This window comes from Lutra lutra, chromosome 10, assembly GCF_902655055.1.
Source record: "Lutra lutra chromosome 10, mLutLut1.2, whole genome shotgun sequence".
Lineage (NCBI taxonomy): Eukaryota > Metazoa > Chordata > Mammalia > Carnivora > Mustelidae > Lutra > Lutra lutra.
The window spans coordinates 3,589,225-3,615,101 of record NC_062287.1 but is presented as its reverse complement, the minus strand read 5'-3'; the positions used below and the strand labels follow the sequence as shown (position 1 = coordinate 3,615,101).

Below are 25,877 nucleotides of genomic sequence, written 5' to 3'. Positions count from 1 at the left end.
TTAATAGCGGTGAGATGGTGGGGTACTTGATGTAGGGTGGAAGGAGAATGATCTTTGAGTCAAACTCCAGAAGCTCAAGAAAACTGCCCAAGGTTTTTTATTCCTGAAATTTCCTTCCACTGAGCTTGAGATAATGAAAAGGGTTTTTAGCCATAACTTCCAGGACCCGTTCTTGTTAATGAGACTCTTGTTAAGACCACATACAACAGAAGCTCAAGAATGGGAACTAAGACCTGAACTTCTACTTATTGATATTGGGTAAAGTCATCTAGTGCGGAGATTTTCTTGTTAAAAGCATCTTAATTTGGGTGAAGATACCCATCTCTTCCACCCTTTCATAAATAATTTATCATTCATTTCTGTATGTTTAGATATGCTTTTATTCTTTACTCATTATATTTACTCCTGGACCGTATCGCTTGTAATTTTTCTGATGGTGAGGTTTTAAAATGTACATCTGGGGACCCATGGGTGGCTCAGTTGGTTGGGCGCCTGCCTTCGGCTTGGGTTGTGATCCTGGAGTCCCGCATTGGGCTCCCTGCCCAGCAGGGAGTCTGTTTCTCCCTCTGATCCTCCCCCCTCTCACACTCTCTCTCTTTCGCTCTCTCTCTCAAATAAATAAAAATCTTTAAAAAAAAATTAAATGTACATCTGACAAAATATTTGTCATTTTTGAAGTTTATAATAGGAACATTTTTAAAGTTTAAGTTTAATCAATGTTTTTTATGATTCCCTGGATTTAAGAATATTATTAGAAAGGACTGATACACCAGCCCTAGCCTTAGTTAACATCTGCACATGGGGTATTTAGGGCATATGTAGTTTGTAGAACAAATAACTTGCAATATCGTATTTAGTCTGATTTAAAAAAAAAACTCAATTCCGTTTTACTTAATAGGATCAGTATTTCATTGCTGGCAGTGATGGTGCAGTATATTTGAACATACATTGTGATTTTGCTACTGCTTTATTATCGTTACAGGAAAGGATCTATTAGTTATATGCACATGAGAAAGTCTCATCACTTTTAGGCCTGTGCTCTCTTAACGGGAAAGCTCTCTCCATACTAAACTAACACACTCTCTCTACATATATATGTAGGTATAGATATTGGTATATGAAGATTTTATTTCTAAGTAATCGAACTTATAACCCTGAGATCAAGAGTCGAGTTCTATTGACTGAGACAGCCAGGTGCCCCTAAACTCTGTAAAATTTAAATATCATGGGGTTCTAATGTCCAGAATATTTACTTGAATGATGCCAGCAAATTTTTTTTCATAGTCTCCAATTAATCTTAGTCTGTTTTTTAAAAACTTAAAAACTGTGAATCTACAAGACATTGTGTCAACAGGTAAGAAAATCCCTTTAAAATCCACAAAGGATGTTAGTAGATGATTTATGCAGAAGATCATGCAAATCATATAAAAAGCATTAGTCTTGGCTTGCAATTAAATTACTGTGAATTAAAATGATGCCAGTTTAATTCTCTGCCACTCGTGTTAGGAAAGACAAAAGTAAAGATAATGTGCAAAACAGTCAAGAACTAAATAAGATGGGTGTCCTCCTCCACTGGTGACAGAATTAAGAACTAAAAAATGAAGTTAGATGACTGCACAACAAAAGCTTAAACACAGTTCTTGTCCTTGGAAATTACTGATAATGTTGAGAACTACGTTAATTGGCTAAATATTACTGGTTAATAATAATTCTCTTTTGAGGAACCAAGTCTAATAAAGTTAATCAATGATGTTGATGGGAGTAATTGAATGAACCTCACAGTATGTTTCTGTAGCAAACATGGCAGGCAATTTGTGTGCCTACCAGAAGAGGAGAAGGAAGTAGATGTGGGGAGACCCAGCAGTGGTTCTCAAGCTTGATTTGAGTAGAGAGTTACCATCACAAATACAGATGCCCATGCCTAACACTGCTGGGTCAGGTCCCTCTGAATCAGAGGCACTGTGTCTACATTTTTACAAAGCTCCCCGGGTTGATGGTATTGATAAGCACCCCTAATTCATATGGCTGAAGGCTTTACGACCATTTGAAGTTTTGTTTTTTTTTTTTTTTAAAGATTTTATTTATTTGACAGAGAGAAATCACAAGTAGGCAGAGAGGCAGGCAGAGAGAGAGGGAAACAGGCTCCCTGCTGAGCAGAGAGCCCAACACGGGGCTCGATCCCAGGACCCTGAGATCATGACCTGAGCCGAAGGCAGCGGCTTAACCCACTGAGCCACCCAGGCGCCCCCCATTTTAAGTTTTTAATGACCAGTAAAAATGATTACAATGTAATGTTAAGTGAAAAAAAGAAATAATTTGTATATTCACTTAATTTTAATTTAAGAATAAAAATATATATTTAGAGACAGAAACATTAATGGAAAAATATTGAGGAAAAAAATCCAACAAAGAGCTATCTCTGGACGTACGGATTAGGATTAGTTTGGATTGCATTTTCCTTTCTATGCTTCCCCACCCACCCAAAATTTTCTACAGTAAGTGATATTTTAATAATAAGTAAATACAAACAAAAAAGCCTTCTCAATTATTTTCCAATTTTATATTACTTTTTCTAATTTTATATTATTTTATAATATTATGCCTAAAAGATCTGTTTTATGCAAATCAACATTTTATTTTGGATCCAAAAAAAAAAATAAAAAAGAGGTAGAATCTAGGAATTGCTCTTAAGGATGTCAGTAAAGCATTTATTGCTCCTGATGATGTGGTTGGCTTTGGCCCACCTGGTTTTATGTCTCTAGTCACAGGCTGGAGGACAAGGGATGATGTACTGGGCTTCTGCAAAGGTTCTGCCTTATTTGAAGGGAACAGGTCAGGCAGAGAAGTATGAGTAATGCATCAATTAGTAGGCCTCCCCCATCAGACAGGATCTGCAGGAGGTTAATAGAACTCTCAGAGGCCTGGAGAGAAGACTGGCTGTTTCACACATATTTACATAGACAAGGTGAGCTTTTCCCCTTAGGCTGAATTAAATGAATGTGATGGTGGGTAGACTTTAGTTCTGCTAAGTAGGCCATTAAAAAAAAAAGTGTGTGTGTGTGTGTGTGTGTGTGTATACCTCTGTTTTTAGGAAAAGAATTTTCAGGGCTGGCAACTACATTCCCCCCCCCAACAAGTAGTAGAGACCCTAAGAAAAAAGTCCTTTTCATTTCTGAAGGAATTAAGAAAAAAATGCAATTTAAAAAGTCTTTCATCACACCACATCTTTACTGAATTCCTTTTTTGCATTTAAACTAAAATTCCAGGGGTGCCTGGGTGGCTCTTGGTTAATCCACTCAGGTCATGATCCCAGGGGCTTGGGATGGAGCCCAGCCTGCTTCTCCCCTCTCCCACTCCCCCTGCTAGTGTTCCCTCTCTTGCTGTGTCTCTCTCTGTCAAATAAGTAAAATCTTAAAAAACAAAACAAACAAACAAAAAACCCATAAAATTCCAGATTGGAAAACTCCTTTGATTTAGACTTTGTGATGCAGGAGATAAGTACATGCAGAAGAATTTCTAGGACCACTGTAGTAAGAAAATAGTAATTTCATGAGAAATGAATAGTTTTTCAGATTATTCCACAGACTGCTGGTTCTCTTATTAAATGATGGTGGCAATTGTCACTACTGTCATGAGGGCTGCATACAGGAAAGTTTACCCCAGTAGAGCAAGAGGAGATGGGAAGAGAGGAGCACAGGACATATGGGGTTTTACTTTTGCAGTTTAATGATATTCCCCCCAAGTAAAGGTGTTTGGAGGAAATCAGCCACGAAACGAGAAATGACAACAAGCCCAGAATTTTGTATAAAGTCTATGAATAACTGACTGAGAAAGAGCTAGTTTATCAGGCAAGAAAATATAATAAGCAAATACAAATCAGCAGGCTGTCCTCTGATAAGCAGGTGAGGATCTGATCTTAAGGAAAGGCGTCCCTGTCCACCGTTCTGCCCTTGCTTGGCTGTGTGTGGCCTTGGAAGAGTAACTGGTTGTCAGCATTATAAACGCTCCCCTAGGTTTTCCATTTAACTTGCAGCTGTGCTGTTAGCTTTCTTCCCAAATTATCCCCCCAGGAAACAAGCGCGCGGCTCTTTTGCTTCACTGGATTTGTGCATTTCTTTCCAAAGACAGGATTTGGGCTAAACTGCTCTGCATATATATGCACATGTTTTCAGAAAAGGTACTAAGTTTTAATTCCAGTTGGTTTACACAGCGACAGGTAAGATTTGCATGAAAATGGCACTATCAACCAATAACTTGATACCAAAATTAGGAGAGAAAATTTTTTTCAATGTACAGACAATTCAGACCCAACATGATGTATAATGAGCCTCTGAAAACCACTTTGATAAGGAAGGATCCATTGTCTTTGTTTTAGATTCTGAATGGCATATATGTAGTTAATTTAGTGCGCAGAGTCCTCTGCGTTTCATACTTCAAGTGAGTCAAAGAAAACTAAATAAATTGCGTAGATACTGGGTTAGATTCCAGAAATAGTTTCTAAAGTGTGTGTTTTCTGCAGATTTTATTTACTTATTTGAGAGAGAAAGAGAGAGAGGGAGCATGAGCACGAGCAGGGGGAGCAGCAGAGGGATAAGGAGAAGCAGACTCCCCGCTGAGCAGGGAGCCCAACGTGGGGCTCCATCTCAGGGTCCTGGGATCAAGACCTGAGCCAAAGCAGATGCTTAGCTGACTGAGCCCCCCAGGTGCCCCTAAAGTCTGTGTTCCTTGGAATTTGCATGACTAATTGCTATTTGAGGCCTAGGTCTGAGGAACGTGATTCTTTGAAGAAACTGTGATTTTTGTGAGGATTCTGCTGGTAATTTAGAGCACCAGCTAAAGACTGTGATGAAGGAAAAAATTTCATTTTTAGTGTTAAACTTTTTAAAAAATGTAATCCTTACAAACATTTCATGCAGTTTAGTTTCATGATTTTGTCAATTTTAGGTCACAGAGTAGAATCTTCTATCCTCCTTTGGGTCAGGGACCTCTTTTAGAAGCTCGTGAAGGCTATGGAGAGACTGGCGTAACGATTTCTGGGGATTCGCAAAACCTGGAAAGGGAATCGTGAAGCAGATAAAAAAAAATCTCTCTTCCAGATTGTAGGAACACTTATTTTAAAATTAATTAATGACCACTTCCAAGTATGTCTATTAAGGGAAGGACATAAAAAGATCTCTGTGACCCATGGTTGCTCCAGAATTTTAACAGAGAGGAGGTTTTAAGACTAAGGAACTTGCAAGCTACGCGCCTCAATTTGTGATCATTCTACAAACACATCATGGGCAGGGGTTCTTGATTTTTAAAAAAAATTTTTAAGTAGGCTCCGCACCCAGCGTGCAGCCCAGTGCAGGGTTTGAACTCCCTACCCTGAGATCAAGAGCTGAACTGAGATCAAGAGTCAGACACTTAACCTAATGAGCCACCCGGGTGCCCCCAGGTGCAGGCTTCTTAAAGGACTGTATGTGACACTGATAACAGTTAAAAATAAAAACTGTCCAAAGATACTTTTGGTAACCCTTACATAATATTGGTTAACTATCAATTATTCATATTAAATCGTATCAATTTTATTTGACTTGTGCTGGCCTTGGGGTGCTGTTCGAGATACCAGCTCCAGTCCCCACCCAAGCCACCCTGTTTTTATGATCAGTTTCTGTTTTGGAATCATACAACAGGGAGCATGTTTCAAGATGGGACTGTCACTACCTCTAGACTGTGAAGTGCTAACAGTTCTCTGTGAATCTCCTGTTAAGTGATTGTTACTGAAGTACAGTTTCAGAAATAGAGGTGGTGGCAGTCACCATTCACTGCGTGTGGGCTGTCGAGCAGCACAGGGCTTTCAGATTTGCTAGATGCCCTCTGCGCTGTCCCTGACTTGGGATTCCTTCTTCTCTTAGACCTGTTCTTTATTCACTTTATAGGATTTCCAGAATGCTCAACAACCAAGTTCCCCGTTTCCTTCCTTGGCTCACTGTTAAAAACTTCCATCAGCTGCCTTAAAGAACTAGAATCCTAGCATTTGTGAGTCAGGATGGGGGTCGGAGGGGAGTTGCAAACCTTCTCATAGGTCACTGGGGTCTACAGCAAGTCAGGTGCCTAGCTCACCAAGACCCAGTGGGGATTGGTGGTCCACAGCCTCCTGGTCCAGTGCTCTCTCTCACAGTCAAACTTTGCTTTCTGTGGGTCTCCTTGCCTGTGTAGCTAAACTCCGCGTTCCTCCCTACTCTGGCTCTCCAAGGAGGATTTTCTCCCCCACACCCCATTCATCAGGCTTGCTGGGGGGGAATCTCTCATTAAGTTTTGACTGATACATTCCCAGCAAGTTCTGTCCCCTCTGGCTAAATACTTCTTGAGCTGAGATAAGACTTCTGAGGCCTACAGTCTTATCAGCTGAAACTGACACTTCGTAAATATCCAAGAAGAATAGTAGATAACGCTCCTTAAAAAGCGGTACCATGAAAAGCCGTACCAATAAACTTTATATTGACTTGATTTGATTAGATCGTGATCAGTGTTCCTTCCTAAGGTTGGAATAAAATGGGTCTATTTTGATACATACTAGATTCCTAATGACTTACGATCTGATCTTTTAGGACAGGTAATGAGGGATCCTAAACATGTCATCATAAAGAAGCTTCAGTATAATGGATCAGAAAACGTTCACAGAAGAAATAGAAAAGTAAACACAAGTAACAACAAAGCCCAATCACAGAAACTCAATCTCATCTTCAAATTTTCATTCCCATTCCTTTCCTACAGCTAAGTAGCCATTAAGAACTTTTTTTTCTGAAAAGGTGTCTCTCAAATTTATATGTTCATTTCTATTATACAGGTGACACCTGAGTCAAAGCCTTTATCTCCTGAGACAGATCCGCAGACTCTGCATCTGTTCTCAGCTACCCAGAGTCAGAAGACTCATGACTGCGTGTTTACACTGCTTTATTGAAAATCTTCGGGGCCTCGTGGCTGTTTCCAAGATACGACTTTGTTCTAATTTTCCTGACATCCAAAGCTTCCTAACAATTCAGCTTATAGGTATACCTTTAAAGTATGACTCCATTATATTTGACTGAGCCAGGCTCTGTCCCAAGTTCTCACATTCCCACCAATTCCTTACTGAATCCACATGGCTGGTAAATGCCAAAGGTGGGATTGGAACCCGAGTCCTTCTACCACAGAAGCCCAGCCTCTTAACCACCCTAATTCCCCAAACAGACCTTCTCTGCCTTCTCCAGGCTAGATTCCTTAGAGTCCCAAAGACATTTTATTCACAATCCATGCCAATCTCATAACAGAACCTTCACCAGAAATTTCTCCCCCTCACATCCCCTGCCCTTTGCTTTTCTAAAGTTCTTACCATTTTCCAATAATCACTCATGGACTTATTCATTCAACTAATATTTATCAACTGGTACATCTAACCTTTTTTAGGAGGTCTTTCCCAGATACTCTAGACTCAACTGATCTCCTTCTTTAAATATCTGTTGTCTGAAGCGCTCCATTTACTTGGAGTCCTACATGACGTCACAGTGTTGCCATCTCTGAACGTCCTTCCCGGTGGGGCACAGCGACTATGTTTCATGGCATTTTACACCCTGCTTGGTTCCAAGGCAGGGCGAGAACTACAGGAGCCACGCAGTGACTACAGGGAGGGCTGATATCTCCATGATTAACTTAAGGTGCTACTTTTTAAGCAGCCTATTAAAATGAAAGAATCCAGAGCTGAATCATCAGAGGGGGTCCTCTGACCATGCCACCTAAGGGATTTTGGGAACACCCAGTATGGAGAGGGTTTTAAAGCAGAACAAAATAAAACAAAATGCTCCCAAACCGTCTATTAAATGACGGTAAGAGGGACAGGACGAGTTACTGACACTAGTTGTTTTTATGAATAATGGCCAACAATTTTGTCTGTCGTATAAACAAAATACCTAAGATGGTATTTCAGTGAGATTATAGATGGTTAAAATAAAGGGATTACCAGCTCACTTTGTGTATCCAGGCAAGGAAAAAGTACTAATTGATAAAATCAGATACAAGCTTGTAAGTATCAGGTGAAATCAGATACTTACAACTAAATCCCAGATAATGGTATTCTTATCATTTTGTTCTAACCTATTTATGAGTAGCAAATAAAACATGTCACTTTTATTGAATTCTCCTGTTACTAAATTTACTACTGAGAATAGTATAACTCAGTACATCAGAGAAATTAACAACTGCATTTGTCATCAACAATTTAAATGCCAATGCTGTGTGGTTTAACCTGATTAAGATTTATTTTGTGTATTTAAATATGCACTTAGTTGACTATGTCTAATAAATATCTACAAATATTTTAAATTTCCCTACAAATTCTTTCTTTTTCTAAATTTATTTTTTTCAGTGTTCCGAGATCCATTGTTTATGCACCACACCCAGTGCTCCATGCAATCCGTGCCCTCCTTGATACCCACCACCAGACTCCCTACAAACTCTTAAAAAGTTAAAGTTTCAGTTTCTCTTTCATTCTGGGTGCCTGATTCCTTTGCGGCAGCCTAGGATTTGGATAGAATGTAAAATGTCTTTAATCGCTCTCGTCTCATCTACGCTAACTTTTGGCTTGGATTTTGGTGAGGTGGGAGAAGAGCATAAATGAGGAGGGAGGAAAACGGGTCGTCTAGAAGAAGGGATGCGAAGCTACCGGGAACCTGAGGAAGCTGTGAACCACCCAACTAGGAGGACAGATGGCTCTTGCTGTTCTTCAAAACTAACCAAACCCTAAGAATTCTAAGTCCGTGTGTCTTTACAGCTTTTCAGTTTATGCCCTTCAAAGGGAGACACGAAGCTGCTCATCTCTGAGGGCAGCAGGGCTCACGGCCATATTTCAAAACAGAATTATAGCCCCTCACTTATTTTTATTAAAAAACAAAACCCAGAACTGTGAATTCTGAAAACGGTTTCCCCGGCAATTGCTTCAAATTCGAGAACACAGCACACAGCCCTTCAGTCACTTGCTCCTGGCCAGGAGTACCTGAGTATTTCTTAAGCTACCAGCCTGGGCACTTCCATTCATTGGTTTTCACAGACATAATAAACCGAATGCAACCAATATGGGATCAGTATTTTTCACTTTACAGAGCAAAAAGCTGAAGACGGTGTTTCATCTCAAGCTCAGGTTACCTAACAGAACCAAGTCACTGCGAACTACCCCAGTTCTTTCCCTGCACAAGACCACCAGGAAGCGTTTCCTGAAATTCAGATCGCACAACAGATCTGCCTGACAGACTAACGTCGCTGTGGACACGGTTCACGAAACACCACCGGAATGCTTTCCCTTCTGTGCGCGACTGCTCAGGCGAACCATACATCCGGCATCTTCAAATTCAGGAGTGAATTATGTGTCTCCAACATATCCCGTGTGTTTCACTAAGGGAGTCAGGGAGTGAGAACACAAAAATTAGGTTCTGACTTCTGACAACAAAATGCATGACCTGCTAAGAGGCCGGTACTTGGTGATCACTGGCAATAGCATTAGTTCCAAAGTAGGGTATGCTGGCACTGAAATCAAGTTCCCATCTCATGCGCGTCCTCTCACAGCCGTTCCTAATCAGATGGCTACTGTGGCTCCCGCTCCTAGGACAACAGTCTCCAATAAAAACAGATCTGTTTGAAGAGATCTTTTTCCTTAAAAAACCTTGAAAATCCAACCTGAAGGTGATTCTAAACAGGCTTGTAACAAAATGCCCAGAACTGTCTCTGAAAGACGGTGATGATTTATTGGCAACAAATCACCTGAATTCTCCTTCTTTCTGAACATTTCCCCTGCTTCCTAGGATCCCCTTTTTCTTGAGCCTCAAGTAGCTCAGTTGTCTGAGCCGCAAGCTTCCCTAAAATCTATTTGAATCACAAGACCTGGCCTCCTTGGAGGGCAAGGATGACAGAAGGATTGCCGCAGAGGGTCTGGACGCTGTCCCTTCGTGCCCCCCCCCCCACCCCTGTCGGGTTCCATCTTTCGGACGATAGCTCAAATTCTGGATGCTTTTTGATTTATTCACTTGTTTTTCGCCTGGAAGGACCAATGCGACACACAGTACCAAAAGGATGGAATACCGACGACTTCCAGGGACAGTGACACAGAAGGTGAGCAGTAACAGTGGAAACTGCTTGGGAGGGGTGCCCAGGAAGGCGCTCTCAGCACGGAGAAACACTCAGCACAGCGTCCACTCCCCTTCCTCGTTTTCCTCCCCAGGCTTCATATGGCACCTTAAACATCTCATCACGTCTATACTGCTGCCCACCCAGAGTCTGGCCTGTGCATATTCCACATGCCGTATCCTTTTCATTTGATCAGCTGCTTCTATTAATATAAAATTTTTAAATAAAAAAATTTCTTAAGAATAATAAATTTTTATAGAAACACTTTGGATTTTTAATTTTAATATTTTTGTAATCCCATCACCCATTATGGTTTGGTTATCAGTTACCATCCGTATTCTACAGAGAGAAATAAACGGCTGATGGCAATTTCTTCAGGCCTGTGCAAGAGACTGATCCATAATGCAAGACTGGCACTGATAGTTAATGATGATGGAGAACTTTAGACGCATTAGCATGTAACTGATAGGACTTGTGTGATGGTGTTTACTACTTCCTGCTATAACATTTGTAAGGGGATGTTCAAGTAACTATTACACACAGGTGGCAAGCTGGTTTCCTAAGGTGTGGGTTAAAAAATAAAATTTATAAAGAAAAAGGGATTAAAAAATAGGTGGGGGAGGGGTTTCCTTCAAATGGATGGAACCCATTCTTTTGAAAGAAAACTCCCCTCTTACCTTGGTCCTGGAGCTCGTTAGTTCTCCTCTGTCCTCCTCCTAGGGGAGAAATACCCAAAGTTAAACAATAATAGAACATGGTCCTGTATTAAAGTCAAGTTCAGTTCTGGCCAACCCTTTCCTCAGGTCTCACAAGACACTACCAACTGTCTGATATCCTGGGGAGTTCATTGAAATGAGCTTCAAATTCATTTTGAGGATTAAGCCAAAGGGGAATGAACATACGCTGTGTAAGAGGGACAAAAGTCTGCTCTTATCAGTCTGTTGTGTCAGGGCTTGGATGAACTGAAGCCTGGCGTAGAGCAGAGCACATTGGGTGGGTGAATCAGGGAGAGCGTGGGGTGAGGTGGACCTGAGCTCCTTAAAGAGAGAGAGAGGCATGCTGTGTGCCCTCAACCCGTTTCCCTGAGCTTCCTGGTGTTTTTGAGGCTAAACGGATGGTGCTACAAGCCCGCACTGTGCGGAGGGCAGTAGTGAATTTGGTATTAACGAGAATTACTGCAAACATGCAAAAAACCCCCCGACCAAACCCTAAGGGGTCAGACAAGGGGAGGGTTAGGAAAGTTGGAGAGAGTATCCAAAACTAGGTACTTGCTCTATTTGATCAAAACAGGGAATCACACGTAGGACAGAGAGGTTTTCTCCCGTACTGTGTACCTCTAGCTAAGTAGGGCTTCTGGGATCTCTGGAGAGAAAGAAGGCAGCACATGAAAGGGGCATGGATTTGGGGACGGGAGAATGATGGGCTCCTTCTCCTCCTGAGCTTCAGGGGCCACATCTGTCTAGGTGAAGACAGAGGCACTAGCACCAAGGATTTGTGGGGGCAAATACATTCATATACATGCGCTTGGTGGGTAGGAGTTGTTGAATTTGTTTCATTTTTCATTTACGTGGCATCTGATACAATCTTTTCTTGTTTGAATGACGTCTTTTTTTAAGACTCCCGTCTAGTTAACTGAGCTTAGAGTCCATTTCTAGTCACCCTTTGGCATAATTTCAGTGACTGGCTCCCAAAAAGAAAGATCAAATACCAGACAATTGATTGAGTTCCATGAGACATGAAGGGAAGTGGAGACCGAGAATGAGCCTGAACCCATACAAGATCATGTGCTATTGTTATTTAACTTTGGGTAATTTATTAAAATTCTTGATCAAGTAAAATGACATCAGGTGAGAAAATGGATGTACTGTGGAACCTTGGGTTGTCACCATATATTCCAGAGGCGTCGAAATGAAGGATGGGGTAATCGTTACTCTAATGGCCATTATGAAAATGTGCAGGGAAAAACCACTGTATGGAAGGTTCTACACTATCCGTCTGTCACCATCACCCTCTGGGCTTTGAGCCCCTCGAAGCTACATGATGCACACACAAAAGCGTAAAGCTTCTCCAATGATAAATACACGTGTTTGTCCTCTTGTTCTTACTTGGGAACCTTAACTTCGTTCATTATCTTGAAGGAGTATTTCAAAAATGTCCATTTTGACAAACCAGCCTTTTATCCGCTGAACTCCATAAATCCCGAATACATACATACATACATACACACACACACACACACACACACACACACACACACACAGAAATAGGGAATTTCCTTTTTTCCTATAATAATACACTTGGAAATTGTGAAGCTGTGTTATAAACAGAGAAAAAGTATTTTTTTTTTTAAATAAAACACCTACTTCATCCATGAAAGTCACCTAAACGACAAGGTTTTGAAGGATGTATCTTTATATTCTGAAACAATGGGAAAGTCTATGAATAAGAACTGTGGGGACATGGCGTGGACTGGCTGAAATTCCAGTGGCGCGCAGTCTACAAGCTTCAGAGCATAAATGGGCTGCTAACTGTGATAAGGGCAAAAATGAAAAAAATAAATGAAGTAGCAACCGATGCTGCTGATGTTATCAGGGGCCCTTGAAAATTATGCTCTCAAGTATTTTATATTGAAATGCCATGGGATACCATATTACATGGATTAGTTTTTATCATTATCTAGATAGGGAAGCATAATGCTGTTCTAAAAAATAAATAAACAAAAGCAAGTCCTTCCATAGGCACATGCCTCACTTTTGCTGCTTTTTCCCCTTTTACAACCCAGCAAACTTTGTCAGATTTGTACCTTGCCCAAAGTTTGACGTCAGTATATAATTTTAAATGTCTGTACAGGGAGGAAAACAAGACCTGCGTCTATCTCTAGCTCTGTGGTTCTTAAAGAGAAGTGCTTTCCTTAAATATCTTTCTATTTCACAGTGTAGACAGAATGTGATAAAAAGTAGCTATTTACTGAAGATGTGACTTATTTAATTCCAAAACCAGATGAGCTTGTATTGAGGTTTTGGGAATGAATTTCTCCCCAGTCTTATTGTCAGCAACTTCAAAGAGGTGTAAGGGAATTCTTTGGTTGCTTTGCTAAAGATAGTGCAGGACGTGACACAGATTCTTAGACTCTGAAAGTGGGAAACTCTTCTGTTTCCACTCAAGCAATTCTGATGTTGGGGATCTTAGCCAATTCCCTCCCACTTTTGGACCAGTTTTAATTGTTGTAAAATTTTTATGCTGACCTGAAATCTACTCCTGTGTAATTTCTTCAACTTAGCCAGAATTATTTGTTTTTTTTTGTTTTTTTTTTTTTTTTCTAATATAAACAGTTCCTTGAGCTCTATGGGGTACTCTCAATACACTTTGAAATTATGGATATTGTTGAAACACAACACGGGAGAATCACAGAAACTGTTAAGTTTTGAAATTAAATTGTATCTATGTTAAAAAGTTGTCTTTTGTTCTTTCCCCATAAGAGCACTAGAGAGAGTCAGAAGATTTCTGTTCCAGTCTCAGCTGTGGCACTGTGGGCAAGTCACTTAACGTCGCCAACTGACAGGCTCTTCCTCTTAACAGAATGACATCATAGGAGGGTGAAAAAGAGCAAGTAAAAAGAACGATGTGGGGGTGGGTAAAAAGCGCTCAGGCCTCACTGTCACTATTATTGTCTCACTTAAGAAATATACTGCTCAGTAATTTTTAGAGTTCTATCATCAAGCCAAACTTAAACATCACCTCTTAAAAGTGAACAGATTAAAAAGAACATCAATTAGGTCATATATGAACTGGTTCTTTGCCTTCTACAATGTTAACATTGCTGTATCATTTAAAAGAAAGCAACTTTTTTCTGTTAGCCTTTGCTCTTTGTGTTTTACTCTGGGAGACCACTGAGGTGAGCTCTTCTTGGACCCTGTTGACTTCTAGTTCCCTCCACCTGGCCTCGAGTAGAAGCCAAAGGTTATGGTACCGACTTAGGGGTCTGGATCCTTGGTTTCATCCTAACTTTTCTATTTCTCTGGCCTATTTAAAAAAATTTCCTTTCCATATGAAAGGCACCAACAACTTAGAGCAGCTATATTCACTAATAAATGCTTTTATGATTTTTTTTGTTTTGTTTTGTTTTAGTTGCAAATACCTGAAAAGACAGAAGAATAGGGGGCTGGGTATCTGAGAAGAGCTTCTCTCAGTTACTAATGGGATTCTGGCCTGTTGCCATTTTGAAAACGGATGTTCAGAAGGTGCGTATCTGTCAGCCCCAAAGAGGAAGCAAACGTTCTCTGTAAGAGCAGAGATCTTGTGCGTAGGTCTCCACAGAGTTCACACCATCTTTTCTCTGTGGTGAGAGGTCCCACACACTCCTTTTCTCTTTCAAAGTAGAGAGCTGTTCGTGTCACATATGATTAACTGACTCCGCTTTAATTCTTATTTTGGCTAACTTGCAAAGATTGAATGCTTAGAGAAGAAAGACTGAATAATAATGCTGTAAAAAATTATCTGTGTGTCAGTTTCTTTCCTGAGTACCCTAGGGAGGGGTGGAAAGGTAAGCTAAATAAAGACTACTTTATTTCAACATGATGAGACAGGACCTTGCATGGTCAGTGGTATTTAAAATGACAGATTTCTCCCACGTCTGGGAATTATAAACTTGGAAAGGCAGAACTGACGCTGGGATTATTTTTATGCCTTTAATTTGTCTACGCTGTTGAGTCATGTGATACTAAGGAAGCACAAGGAAAATCGTCTCATAAAGTTTGTATGAAGTGTAGTGGTGAGCCCTAACAATGGCTTTTTAGGTTTCCAGAGAGTATGGAATCTGTCCATTTAAAATAAACTACTTTCAATCGTAAAATAGACTTTTCTGGTATCACGGAGGATAAACAAAGTATTTCTAACTTCTGTTCGTATGATTATCAGTCACAAGATATTCTCAGAATTAATACAAGGCTGTTTCTGAGAGGGCCTGGGGCTGAGGCTGGGGGTTTTGTGTTTCGGTGCTGCGAGGATGTAAGGGATATGGTATTTGTGGCAAAGTTATCTCAAATTCTGTTATTTCATTCTGAAAACAAGTGTTATTGGACTGAATTGGGGGTGGGGGACCAAACATTAAAATAAATGAACTGCTGTTTCTCATTCTTAGCTAAATTAAAACAATAGAATTCTAAACCAGAGTCTTCACTATTTTCCAGCTCATTCCAATTATCTGCCAAGCTATTTTATCTTCCCTTCCTTAAGTATGAATCACAAACCCAGCCCAATCTTGGCTGATATTATCTTTAGAGACAAAAGGAAAATAATAATGTCTCAAGTTGTGGTTGGCTGGTTTCCCATATGCTCTGCTGAAACAGTTTCATTTTTATGGAAAACCATTAGTTACTTATGATGCACTAAGTAGAAGTTTATCATTAGGATAGAACTGCATTAAAACATATTGCACAGAATTCTACATTTAGGAGAATATGACATGTCCACAGTAAAGTGAGCTACATACTCAGTTTATTACAGGCATTTTGGAGTTTCGTGGTAAACCTGATTACCATGCTCCCTCCAAAGTCCTGTGCACATATGCATGTCTGAAATACTCTTTACACGTCTGATTATCCCAAGCATGGAAAAATTCTCTCTCTCGTGCAATCCCTCTCCACCCTATCTCCATGGTCTCAGGTAAGAGGGACTCGGGACAGTCAGGGGTAGGAATCTGGTACTGTGGGATGATAGCGCTTCTCGTCTTGCTCCTACCGACCTGCCGAGAGGAGTAAGAGCTGGGACCTGTCTGACAACTTGACTGACCCCTTCTGCAGCTGCCTGCGCTGACCGTCTTTGCAGCCTTCCCTTTAGGAAGAGAGGCCTGGAGAACAGAATCCTATACAAGCAATGCACGAAAAAGCAAAAACAACAAGAAACCCCCCTATCACTTCACCTTGCTGGTCTTCTGAGGATAAATCAACAGCGGCTCCTGGTTTGTGAGCAACAAGGGCATTTACTATCTATAAAATTCATGGTTCTACAGCCTGAGGTCTTCTAGGAAAGAACACTATCGGACAGTTTCTCTTATAACTGGGCACAGACAGGCCCAGAGAGGAGCTTTGCAGCCATGGGCAGAAGCTGCCTCACACCCAGCAGAGACACGTTTCACACCAGCAATTTCTCTGGTGGGGGGTGCTTGGCCTACAGCTGAGACTTTAACCGGCGGCAGCAAACCCAGGCATGGGCCACACCAATGTGTCTGATTCCCTGTAAAGCAGGACCTCTGCGGCCACTGCTATTTTCCCAGCTCTAAGATTCCTGGGGCCACATTTCCTTTCTGTCCTGTCCTTACCCTTCTCCCCCCATCCTTTTCGATTCTTTGCTTTGACTACCCAGACCTGATTTTCTTAGTAGGGTTTCTTAGTTGGGCCCCCTTCTAGATTCTGGCATCGCCAGTGCTCACTCTCACTCTACAGAATGGCTTCCAGACACAATGGCAGCTCTAGTGCTCGGGCTGACAGGGGGACACGAGGGAACAACAAAGCAAGTGTCTGAGGGTTCTGCAGTGCTGGGTGGAAGCCCACGTATGGGTTCTCCAGGGGTCAAGCCAGAAATGCCAAGTCTGAGGAAAGACCCCCCCCCCCAAGGGCACTGGCAAGACAACAACACTTATATTATTAATGTGAGGATACGTTCATCCACTTAGCAGCTGACAAACTCTGGTCTTAGACAAAACACTGTATCTCCTAAGTACTCTTGGCACATGTGGGTCAAGGCCACGTGACTTGGTTGGCTACAGGTTTGGCACTCACATTAATTGTGGTATCACTGAGTCGATTTGAATTACACAGGATATACATGTTCTCTCTGGAGGTTCTCTTTCTCTATAGGATTTGCTTATAAGGCAATTACATGGGACTAAAGAACATGGGATTCTCACTTTTCTCAGAACTGTCACAATTGACGTCCAGTGTTGGTGTCTCCTCCGATCAGGGTGTGAAGGCTTGGCCTGGTGAACCTCATTTATAGCATTTTTATCTCCTTATATTTAATTCTCTTTGAAGTGGTTGAAACTAAAATGACCACGAATGACCCACTTTCTGAGACAAGTTACTAAAACATGGTTTCTACGTGTCATGGTGAGTAGCAGCACACAGCTAAACATTAAATTTAGAAACATCTCGATGTAGTGTTACCTATGGCAGTCACAGAGCCGAACTTGAAGGGAGCAACTTGACAACAACTAGCAAATTCTCAGAGGGGACCCCAGGGGCCATCTGTTGAATGAGCTGGCAAATATGTGATGGCAAATCATATTGGCATTTTCTTTTTTACTAAGTAGGGAGAATGGCAAACATGTTTAATGCCTGGTAAATCTTAAAGAAATGCAGAAAAATGCCACATTCTTTTTCTTCTTCCTGGGAGCTGTGTTTTCAGTCATCCTTCAAGCACTGGCAAGACCTAATCGAAAAAAGTAGAATTTCTAAAGGCAGTGGAAAAGTTTCAGGTTTCCTACTGGACTGGACATCGAGAAAGGAAGGGAAGGATGGAGTATATGGACGGGAAAGGGGATTATTTCCCCCTCGGATGCATGTACTATTGGTAACCGTACCATGTGCATCTCAGTTGGTGATGCAGTAGTGCCCGATCCCTGCAATAAACATCAGCATCTCTGGGAGGAAACCAGGTAAGCGATTAAGCACATCACAGCCGGGTTCGTGTGCTTGTGTGCCGGTATGATGGACGTGGGGGGTGCGTGTGTTCTAATCCCTAGTCCAGCTATTATTCCAAGTTGTAAGGGATCACAAGGACTAAGTCACCTGCAGCATCTCTTAATATAGCATCAAGAAGAATGAAGGGTATTCATATGCAGCACATGCAGAAACCTCTTCTTCCATAACAGTTAAAATTTAAAAAAAATTATGTACTAATCTACTGCAATTCATTTCCTGAAAACAAGTGAAAAATTTATTCACTCAAGGCCAAGTGCTGCTCAGGAATTATTAGCACTGAGGCTTCCCTTTCTGTACCTGTTAGCTTTTCTCAAGTCTGCCTCAGGTGCTAACAGCGACTTGCTGCTAACCCTGAAACAGACACCAACTCTATTCTCGCGGACAACATCCAGCAGGCCCCTTGTTCCCAAACCTTGCAAATACCCTCCGACTGATGAGTAAACACCTATCACTAATTTCACATGAGAAAGTGGTTCCTTAAGGATCATATATTTTTTCATATGTGGATTTGAATACAAAGTTTAATACACATGCCCTGAACGATCCTCCAACATGATTGGCCCTACAGAGGATGCTGCCCATGCTGATGGAGATGTAGACATGGGCTGGGGACTGCACTCAACATGTAAAGAAGAGGGCCGATGAAAGCTGTGCTACCCCCAACGCTGTGGCCCCGGCTTAGAGCTGGCCGCTGTGGACTGAGCCTCACGTGCCTGGTTTCAGAGGTCTTGCTCCTGCTGTCATGGGCTCCTGGGACAGGAGGACAGCAGGTCCAACCAGGCCTCCATTTGCCCAGATCTCAAGTACTGATCAAGTCCTTTTGGAACTGCTTTCTTCTGAAACATCACTTTAGGGGTGGGGTGGGTGACAGAGCGCTTGTCTTATTTTAGACCCAGTCTCGCCAATATTATTAGAGAAGGCAAAATCTGAATAAAATTATCACTGTTGAATAATAGAAGGTAGGAGACTAGTGTTTGTTGGCCTTTTTTTCCCCCCCTCAAACTTGGCTTTGAACACTAGGGTCAAATCTACAGATTCTTACAGAGGCCGGGGGAGTCTTCAGTCGGGATCCTTCGCTATGTTCCCTGGAGGCACCACTCGCAGATACTGTGGACTGTGAGTATCTTCAAAGGGGGTACTCCCATCTCACAGCTATTTGGGACGAGGGAACCTCTGCGGTAACTAAGTTAGGGTTCCCTGCAAGCGTGTCCGTTTTACTTGTTGCATAGCAGACAGCGGAGCAACCAGACAACGTGGGTGAGACAGTGAAGACAGGATTTTGTCAGTGGAGCGCACGGCTCTCCTGCTCAATAAGGACTACAATATGCACTGCAGCAAGCACATCTCCTGTCCACTAACTACTAGAGTACAGGCAGGTCTCTGGTGTGCACTGGAGTCACCATGGACACACTCCTCTTTCATCTACGCTCCGCACCGCACAGCGGCGCTGTCTGAAGCACAGGTCTTAAACGTCGCTCAGCCAGAGGACAGATTCCACGACTGTATCGGGTTGTCAGGGTGCTGGAGAAGGAACGATAAGGAAGCCAGGACGCTGAGAGTAGTATAAATGGTATCGTGCATATGAAAAGAAGATTTTAGAGAATAGTAGAGTGTGGGGAGAGTTGAGAGATAATATAAAAGAGGAGATTTTACCTTTTCATCTCACAATGGGAACTAAAAGTTTTCTTCAGAAGATGACTTTGGAAAATAACTAACTATGCCGGTAAGATTTGGGTCCTCTCGCTGACCGGTAGAGCTCACAGACACACTCACCTGCGATCGCTCGTGAACTTACTCACACTGCACTGCAAACTTTATTACAGTAAGATCTAAAGAGGCTCTGTTCAACGGCATCAACAGTCCTAGTATTCTTCTATGACCTCAAACTTGACGAATCTGTGTCCAAGTACCAGAAACTCAATAATTTCTGAGCACGGTTACTGCCCTTCTCTATAACTGAAAGCTTTCTGTAAACCTCACGAACGCAAGTCTGAAATAAAGTCTCTTCCAACAACGAGGAGCCCTATGCGTTACTCCTCTCCCGTGAAATCGGGCGCTGGTCCTCCCTGTTGCAGTGCTTTCTACCCCAGGCACAGAGAGAGTCTCTGTCACCACCCACACGGCATTTGTTTGAAAGTCTAGAGTCGAGACCAGAGTTTCGGCTTTCCATCCCGATTCTACATCCCAGTCTTCCTCTTTTCTGGGACACTGACTGTGAAGCACCGGAAACGTGAGACTCCCTAGACCACTGGAAGACTGTCAGCCATTTGTCTGTGTTTTGTGCTCCGGCTGACGCAGCAGGAAAGATCACCATTTTCCTGTTCTTCAAGACTCATGCTGCCCAGCAAATCATGACAGCAGTTTGTGAGCAGGACAATGAAACAGACCAAATCTCACTGTATCCAAAACTACTAAAGCAAAGACTTAGTTAAAAAAAAGATAGCTCCTAGAGGAAAGCAGTCTACTGAACAAATAAGGCAGAAAGGTTGCAAGGGCGCTCTCCATGCAGATGTACCCTTGTGATCTCGCTGTGATGAATGCAGTTCTTTTGAGTATGTTCCTACAAACTAAATCATTTATACAGAAGGTGCCCACTGGTCCAGCTCTATACGAGGCTGCCTCTGTTCAAACAGAAGGCTCCTCATTGAGTAAGAATGAGAATTTAAGCTTAATGAGCCTCCCGCGTAGTGGGCCGGGGGTGGGGAAGTGAGGAGGGGGGGTAAGGTGCATGCCATTAGCCGTCCGTGCTCTTCCAGTGTTCCTGACGGGACAAAGTGACTGTGGTTTTGGCATGCAGTGGCTGCTTACACAGGAAATAGTGGCGTATATCAAACAAAGTACAGAAACAAACTCTCCTCCAGGAAGCGGAGTTTAACAATTGCCTCATTAACAAGAGCCAGGGAAGGACAGGAAAAGAGGGGGAAGCCAAGAGCGGATTATTATCCAGTTCTAGACAGATGAAGCCCTTCAGCGTCTCCCCAAACAATCCCCGTAGTGTGGATTTGACAAAGTGGCACATTTAAGAGGGAACTCTCTTGCCATCAATGGGAGTCAGGCGCACCCGTAACTGAGGGCCAAATGCAGTCCCTGGAACTTGACTTTATCAGGAGACACAAGACAGAGGACAAGGCAGCTACATCCACAGAGAACTAATTAAGAGCAAAAGCGACATCCAGTGAATGTGATCAATAGTCTGAACACTGATCTACATATCAGCCACCATTGCTTTCTCCCCTTCTCGCCCTTTTAAATTAGTTACATGAGGGCGCCCTTACAACTCCTGTGTCAATAGAGATTTCTTTGCTCCTTGGCTTTGCTGAAATGACACATGTCTCCTATCGCGTCTTACAAAACAGACCCTCGAAGGCCAAACACTCTGATGCCACTCTGAGCTTCTGAATGGCTGGAACGTTCCGGGGGAGAATTTTATCAAGGGTTATTTATCGGTCTGGCTTTCTCCCTGGACATTCCTCCAGTTTCGTATGAGACGTATGTGCAAAGAAACGTGATTTCCTGCCAAAGTCCATACCCAAGTCTGTCTTTACTGGCTCATTTTGTTCCCTCTCCTTTTAAAATGGTCCCTTTTGGACACACCATAAAACTCCTAATTATTACAGTGTTGCTTGCAAACAATAAATACTGGGTTAACCCAATCTTTCCAGGGTTCCTGTCTGTTTCTCGGAACTGTGTCACCCCCTCACCCCACCCCCAACACACATATCCAAAACACACTGCAGTTCCCTTTTCCAAACAGTGAGAACAATCACATCGTCTTTATACCGCTTTCATTCCTACTGGCTAGCAGTACAGGTCTCATTACTTTCAGGTTTCAAAGGCTTACCAGAGACATCACTTCTCAAGACCGGGTTCGTGGTTAAGTCCTTTAGCAAAGATTCTGATTTCTTCTGGAATCTGTGCTTTGTACGAATCCCTTCTAAGCAGCACTGTGACCGGAGTGACTTGTCAGTCACTGCTGACCTCGGCCTGCTCTAGACCCAGCAATTCACCAGTAGCCTTTACTGCTTAAGGAAAATAGGATATTCTGCATCCTGGGCATAAACATGTGAAATTCCCTATGTCCAGGGCCAAAAGGGCAAAAAGGGCAGATTTTACCAACATTTCCTTAAGAATGAAAGTCTCATCTTTAGCACATGTGGATTTTCCAAGCAATCCATATGTGAGATGCTGTGCTCACAGATCACATTGCAGGGGTCTGTGTGTGAACAGTTATGGACTGTCATCGGGTCTAATTGTACAGATCTTACTGACAGCACACTCCCTTTGCAACGGGCGAGAGTGTGACTGGAGTAAGCCCCATAGAATCAGAGCCCAGCTTCCCGCTGATCGTGATTCCGTCTATGAATAGATGTGGTTACAAAGTTAGCACCAATACAACCTCGGGGTAATCTAAAATATAATGATGCCATAATCAATGAAACACTGAAATGGAAAAAAAAAAAGTGGTTTGTTAGGAAGAGGCTGATTTCTTCATACTCAGAAACTAGTGGGCAGGCAGAATTTAAAAAAAAAAAGTCATGATAAAATGTAGAATCGGTAGCTGATAAAAGGAGAGTGCAGATTTGAGTGACCAAAAAAAGTTGATGAGACACGGAAGCGTCGCTACCCATGTTTCAGGCCCACTGGAAGCAGCTAGTGTTCAACCAGTTTGGTTTTTATATGGCCTTAAAAGATATACAGGTCAACTACGATTAATTATTCCAAAATTTAAAAAAAAAAATTACCTGACTGCTGATCAAAACGTATGAAATGGAGAAAAAGAAAAAAAACAAAACAAAACAAAACCAAAAACGAACATACCATGTTCACACACAAAACAAAATCACTGTGTCGGGGACATCAGGGAAGGTGGAATATTATAACAACACATGTTACATTGTTATACTATCCCACCCACCTTAATGAAGAACCCTTGGGTGTAGCTACTCCGTAGCCTTTGGAATCCAGATTTCCTCCCACTTTCATTGTGTCACACGGCTTTCGCTGCTCGATGTACTCGTTCATAGTGGACTCCAGGAGGAAGGCGAATTTGCCTTTGGATTTTCGGACCCGAGCTACTCCCTCCGCGGTCGTCCGAGTGAACACTGACGGTTCTGCGGATCGCATGTAGGTCCACATCTTTTCGTACACTGCTATTTTTGACCTCTGGAGGAAATGCAAATAAAATTAAATTCAGGAGAGAAGGGAACAGCATGTTAATAGTGACCGAACCAGACAAGGAGAAAGCCTTTTTAAAGTACCTTTTCCTGGTCCTGAAACTCTGGTCTGCCTGGCTAACCTGTTCCTCTCCCGTTAGAAAACTGTTTTACAGTTAAGGACGTCAGAGAAACAGCAGACATTCAGAAGTGATACTGGAGCAAGCAGGTCCCTCTGGTCATAGATGATTGCCCTACTCAGCTGCCTAAAGAACAACGTATTATCGTTATTTTTAAAGGCAGGATGTCATAGAGTGCGGGACATACAAAATCATGCCCGCTATCACAGTCACGGTAAACCGGGAAGGGGCCAGCTCTGCAAAACTCCCTTTAATTCTGTGCCTGAATGATAACTGATAAGGAGTGCTGCTATACTGTTTTCATTTTTATCTTTTTTCATGCCTCCAAGTTTTAATATGAAGCGTTCTAAGATGTATACGAAAGATGGTCAGATCAAGCCAGTAGCTGAGCACGTACTGAGGACCAGACATAGTGGGCTTCAAACCCAAACGTCCATAACCCAAGAGGCAAACGCTGGATCCAACAGACAGTCGTGGGCTTTTTCTCATAAAATCTCCAAACAGAATATCCACTGACTTTAAAGAGAAGTGATTCCTCCTCCACAGGTACAGACTTCTGGTTATACGATAAATGCCACGGAGATGACAAGTGCCACCCAGGGAACAGGGTCAGGAAGGGCCTGACAATGCGGGGCGGGGGGACAGACAGTGAGCACACTTATGGTCAGGAGCCCCAGGCGATGGATGGAAGTGACGCATCACTATACCCCATACCTGAAACTAATCTGACATCCTATGTCAATGACACTTCAAGAATAAGTTTTCTTGGGGCACCTGGGTGGCTCAGTGGGTTAAGCCTCTGCCTTCGGCTCGGGTCATGGTCCCAGGGTCCTGGGATCGAGCCCCGCATTGGGCTCCCTGCTTGGTGGGGAGCCTGTTTTCCCCCCTCTCTCTGCCTGCCTCTCTGCCTAGTTGTGATCTCTGTCAAATAAATGAATTAAAAAAAAAAAAAAAGAATAAGTTTTCTCCAAGTAAAAAGTTAAAAAAGCTGAAAAGAAAGGCGATTCTTGTTTTCCTAGGATATATTTTGGAGAGTTAGTCTTTCTAATACCTTGACCTCAGCCAAGAAACCTATTTATTTCTGTCTATTTGGGCTCCATCTACTTTAGTCCCACTATTTAGTTTACCTAGACCCTTCCGCTGGTCTCTGAATTCCTCTTCTATTTTTTCATCCATACAGACATTTTAAAGGTGAAAATACATCTAAATGAACTCAAATGTCCCCAGGCATGTATTTAATGAGGTCGAGAAACCTGCCCCGTTCGATGTTCGATACTACAATGGTACACGGACTTCTGTGGTGCAAGGGCATCTGTTCAATAACAAGATGCTGAGATTTTGCATCTTGATCCAAATAAGCACGAGGGAAAATCTCAAGTAGCATGAATATGTGTTTTATATGGACCCTCCTTTGTTTACCAGAATATAGAGTCCAGTAAGAGATGGATCTTCAATAATCAACAAATATCCTGAAGAGCAAACTTAAGAAGACATGTTTTGAGGCAAAATCAAACGATTCATTTAACCAAGAAAGAAACCAATAAATGTTGTATTTAAAATTTTGGTTTCAGAAGATGGAAACTTTGTAATCAACATCCTATGTAACAGTAAGAGATTTGCATACTTGGACACTAATAAAAAACCCAGATATTCAATGTTACTGGATATTCAAATGCTAGTGAATATCATGATGGAAAATAGACATCCTGTATTGTCCTATGAATGTCTTCATGTTATTAACACTTAAAAATACTGCCATGAGGGGCGCCTGGGTGGCTCAGTGGGTTAAGCCACTGCCTTCGGCTCAGGTCATGATCTCAGGGTCCTGGGATCGAGCCCCACATCGGGCTCTCTGCTCAGCCGGGAGCCTGCTTTCCCCTCTCTCTCTGCCTGCCTCTCTGCCTACTTGTGATCTCTCTCTCTCTATCACATAAAAAAATAAAATAAAAAAAAAATTAAAAAAAAAATACTGCCATGATATAGAGCTTGCGGGGTGTGTGTGCATGTGTGCGTATGTAACGACAGGTTACCTCTGGTTATAGAAATCCTTACGTTAGGAAACTGCATACCAACTACTAAATGAAATCGCAAAGATTCTATGTGCGTCTAGGACAGAGGAGAGTCTGGGCTCAGCACCCGCATCTGTGGGATCCACTAGGGAGGCCATGTCGCCTGGCCCCAATCAGTCCATCTTCAATAACACAATCATCTTCCAGAGAATGAACTCTGCCATTTTACGATGAGTTCCAAACTCTGAAAATCATAAACTGTCTCAATCACCAGATACAGATGTCCTTAACACTTATTCTGATTATTTCCATTTAGAGAAATGTTGGTAAACGACGTCCTTTTGGTGGATAATCACTTTTTTTTTTTAAAGATTTTATTTATTTATTTGACAGAGAGAGATCACAAGTAGACAGAGAGGCAAGCAGAGAGAGAGAGAGGAGGAAGCAGGCTCCCTGCTGAGCAGAGAGCCCGATGCGGTACTCGATTCCAGGACCCCGAGATCATGACCTGAGCCGAAGGCAGCGGCTTAACCCACTGAGCCACCCAGGCGCCCAGGTGTATAATCACTCTTCAAAATATACTGATAACTTGAGACTTTTACCTAAAAAGATACAGCATTCCACAAACATTGCGTACTTTGTCATGTGTACTATATTAAAAACAGAAGAAATAAAACCTATTATTTTGAATGGAATATTTTTTGAAATTTTTGAAGAATATGAGAGTCCAGCTAGTTA

At 42.2% G+C, this 25,877-nt stretch overlaps 1 protein-coding gene across 10 annotated transcripts in view; it reads right to left on the bottom strand.

Annotated features, from left to right (window-relative positions):
- The window catches only part of GRIA4 (glutamate ionotropic receptor AMPA type subunit 4), a 398,776-nt gene that overhangs the window by 16,984 nt on the left and 355,915 nt on the right, over positions 1–25,877 (bottom strand). For 8 of the 10 annotated variants that reach the window (XM_047690816.1, XM_047690815.1, XM_047690814.1 and 5 more), the window contains one exon: positions 22,753–23,000. In XM_047690816.1, the coding sequence (XP_047546772.1) occupies positions 22,753–23,000 (248 nt within the window). Of the gene's footprint in view, positions 1–10,814; positions 10,854–22,752; positions 23,001–25,877 lie in introns of all 10 variants that reach the window. The other 2 variants (XM_047690821.1, XM_047690822.1) reach the window with 1 other exon arrangement.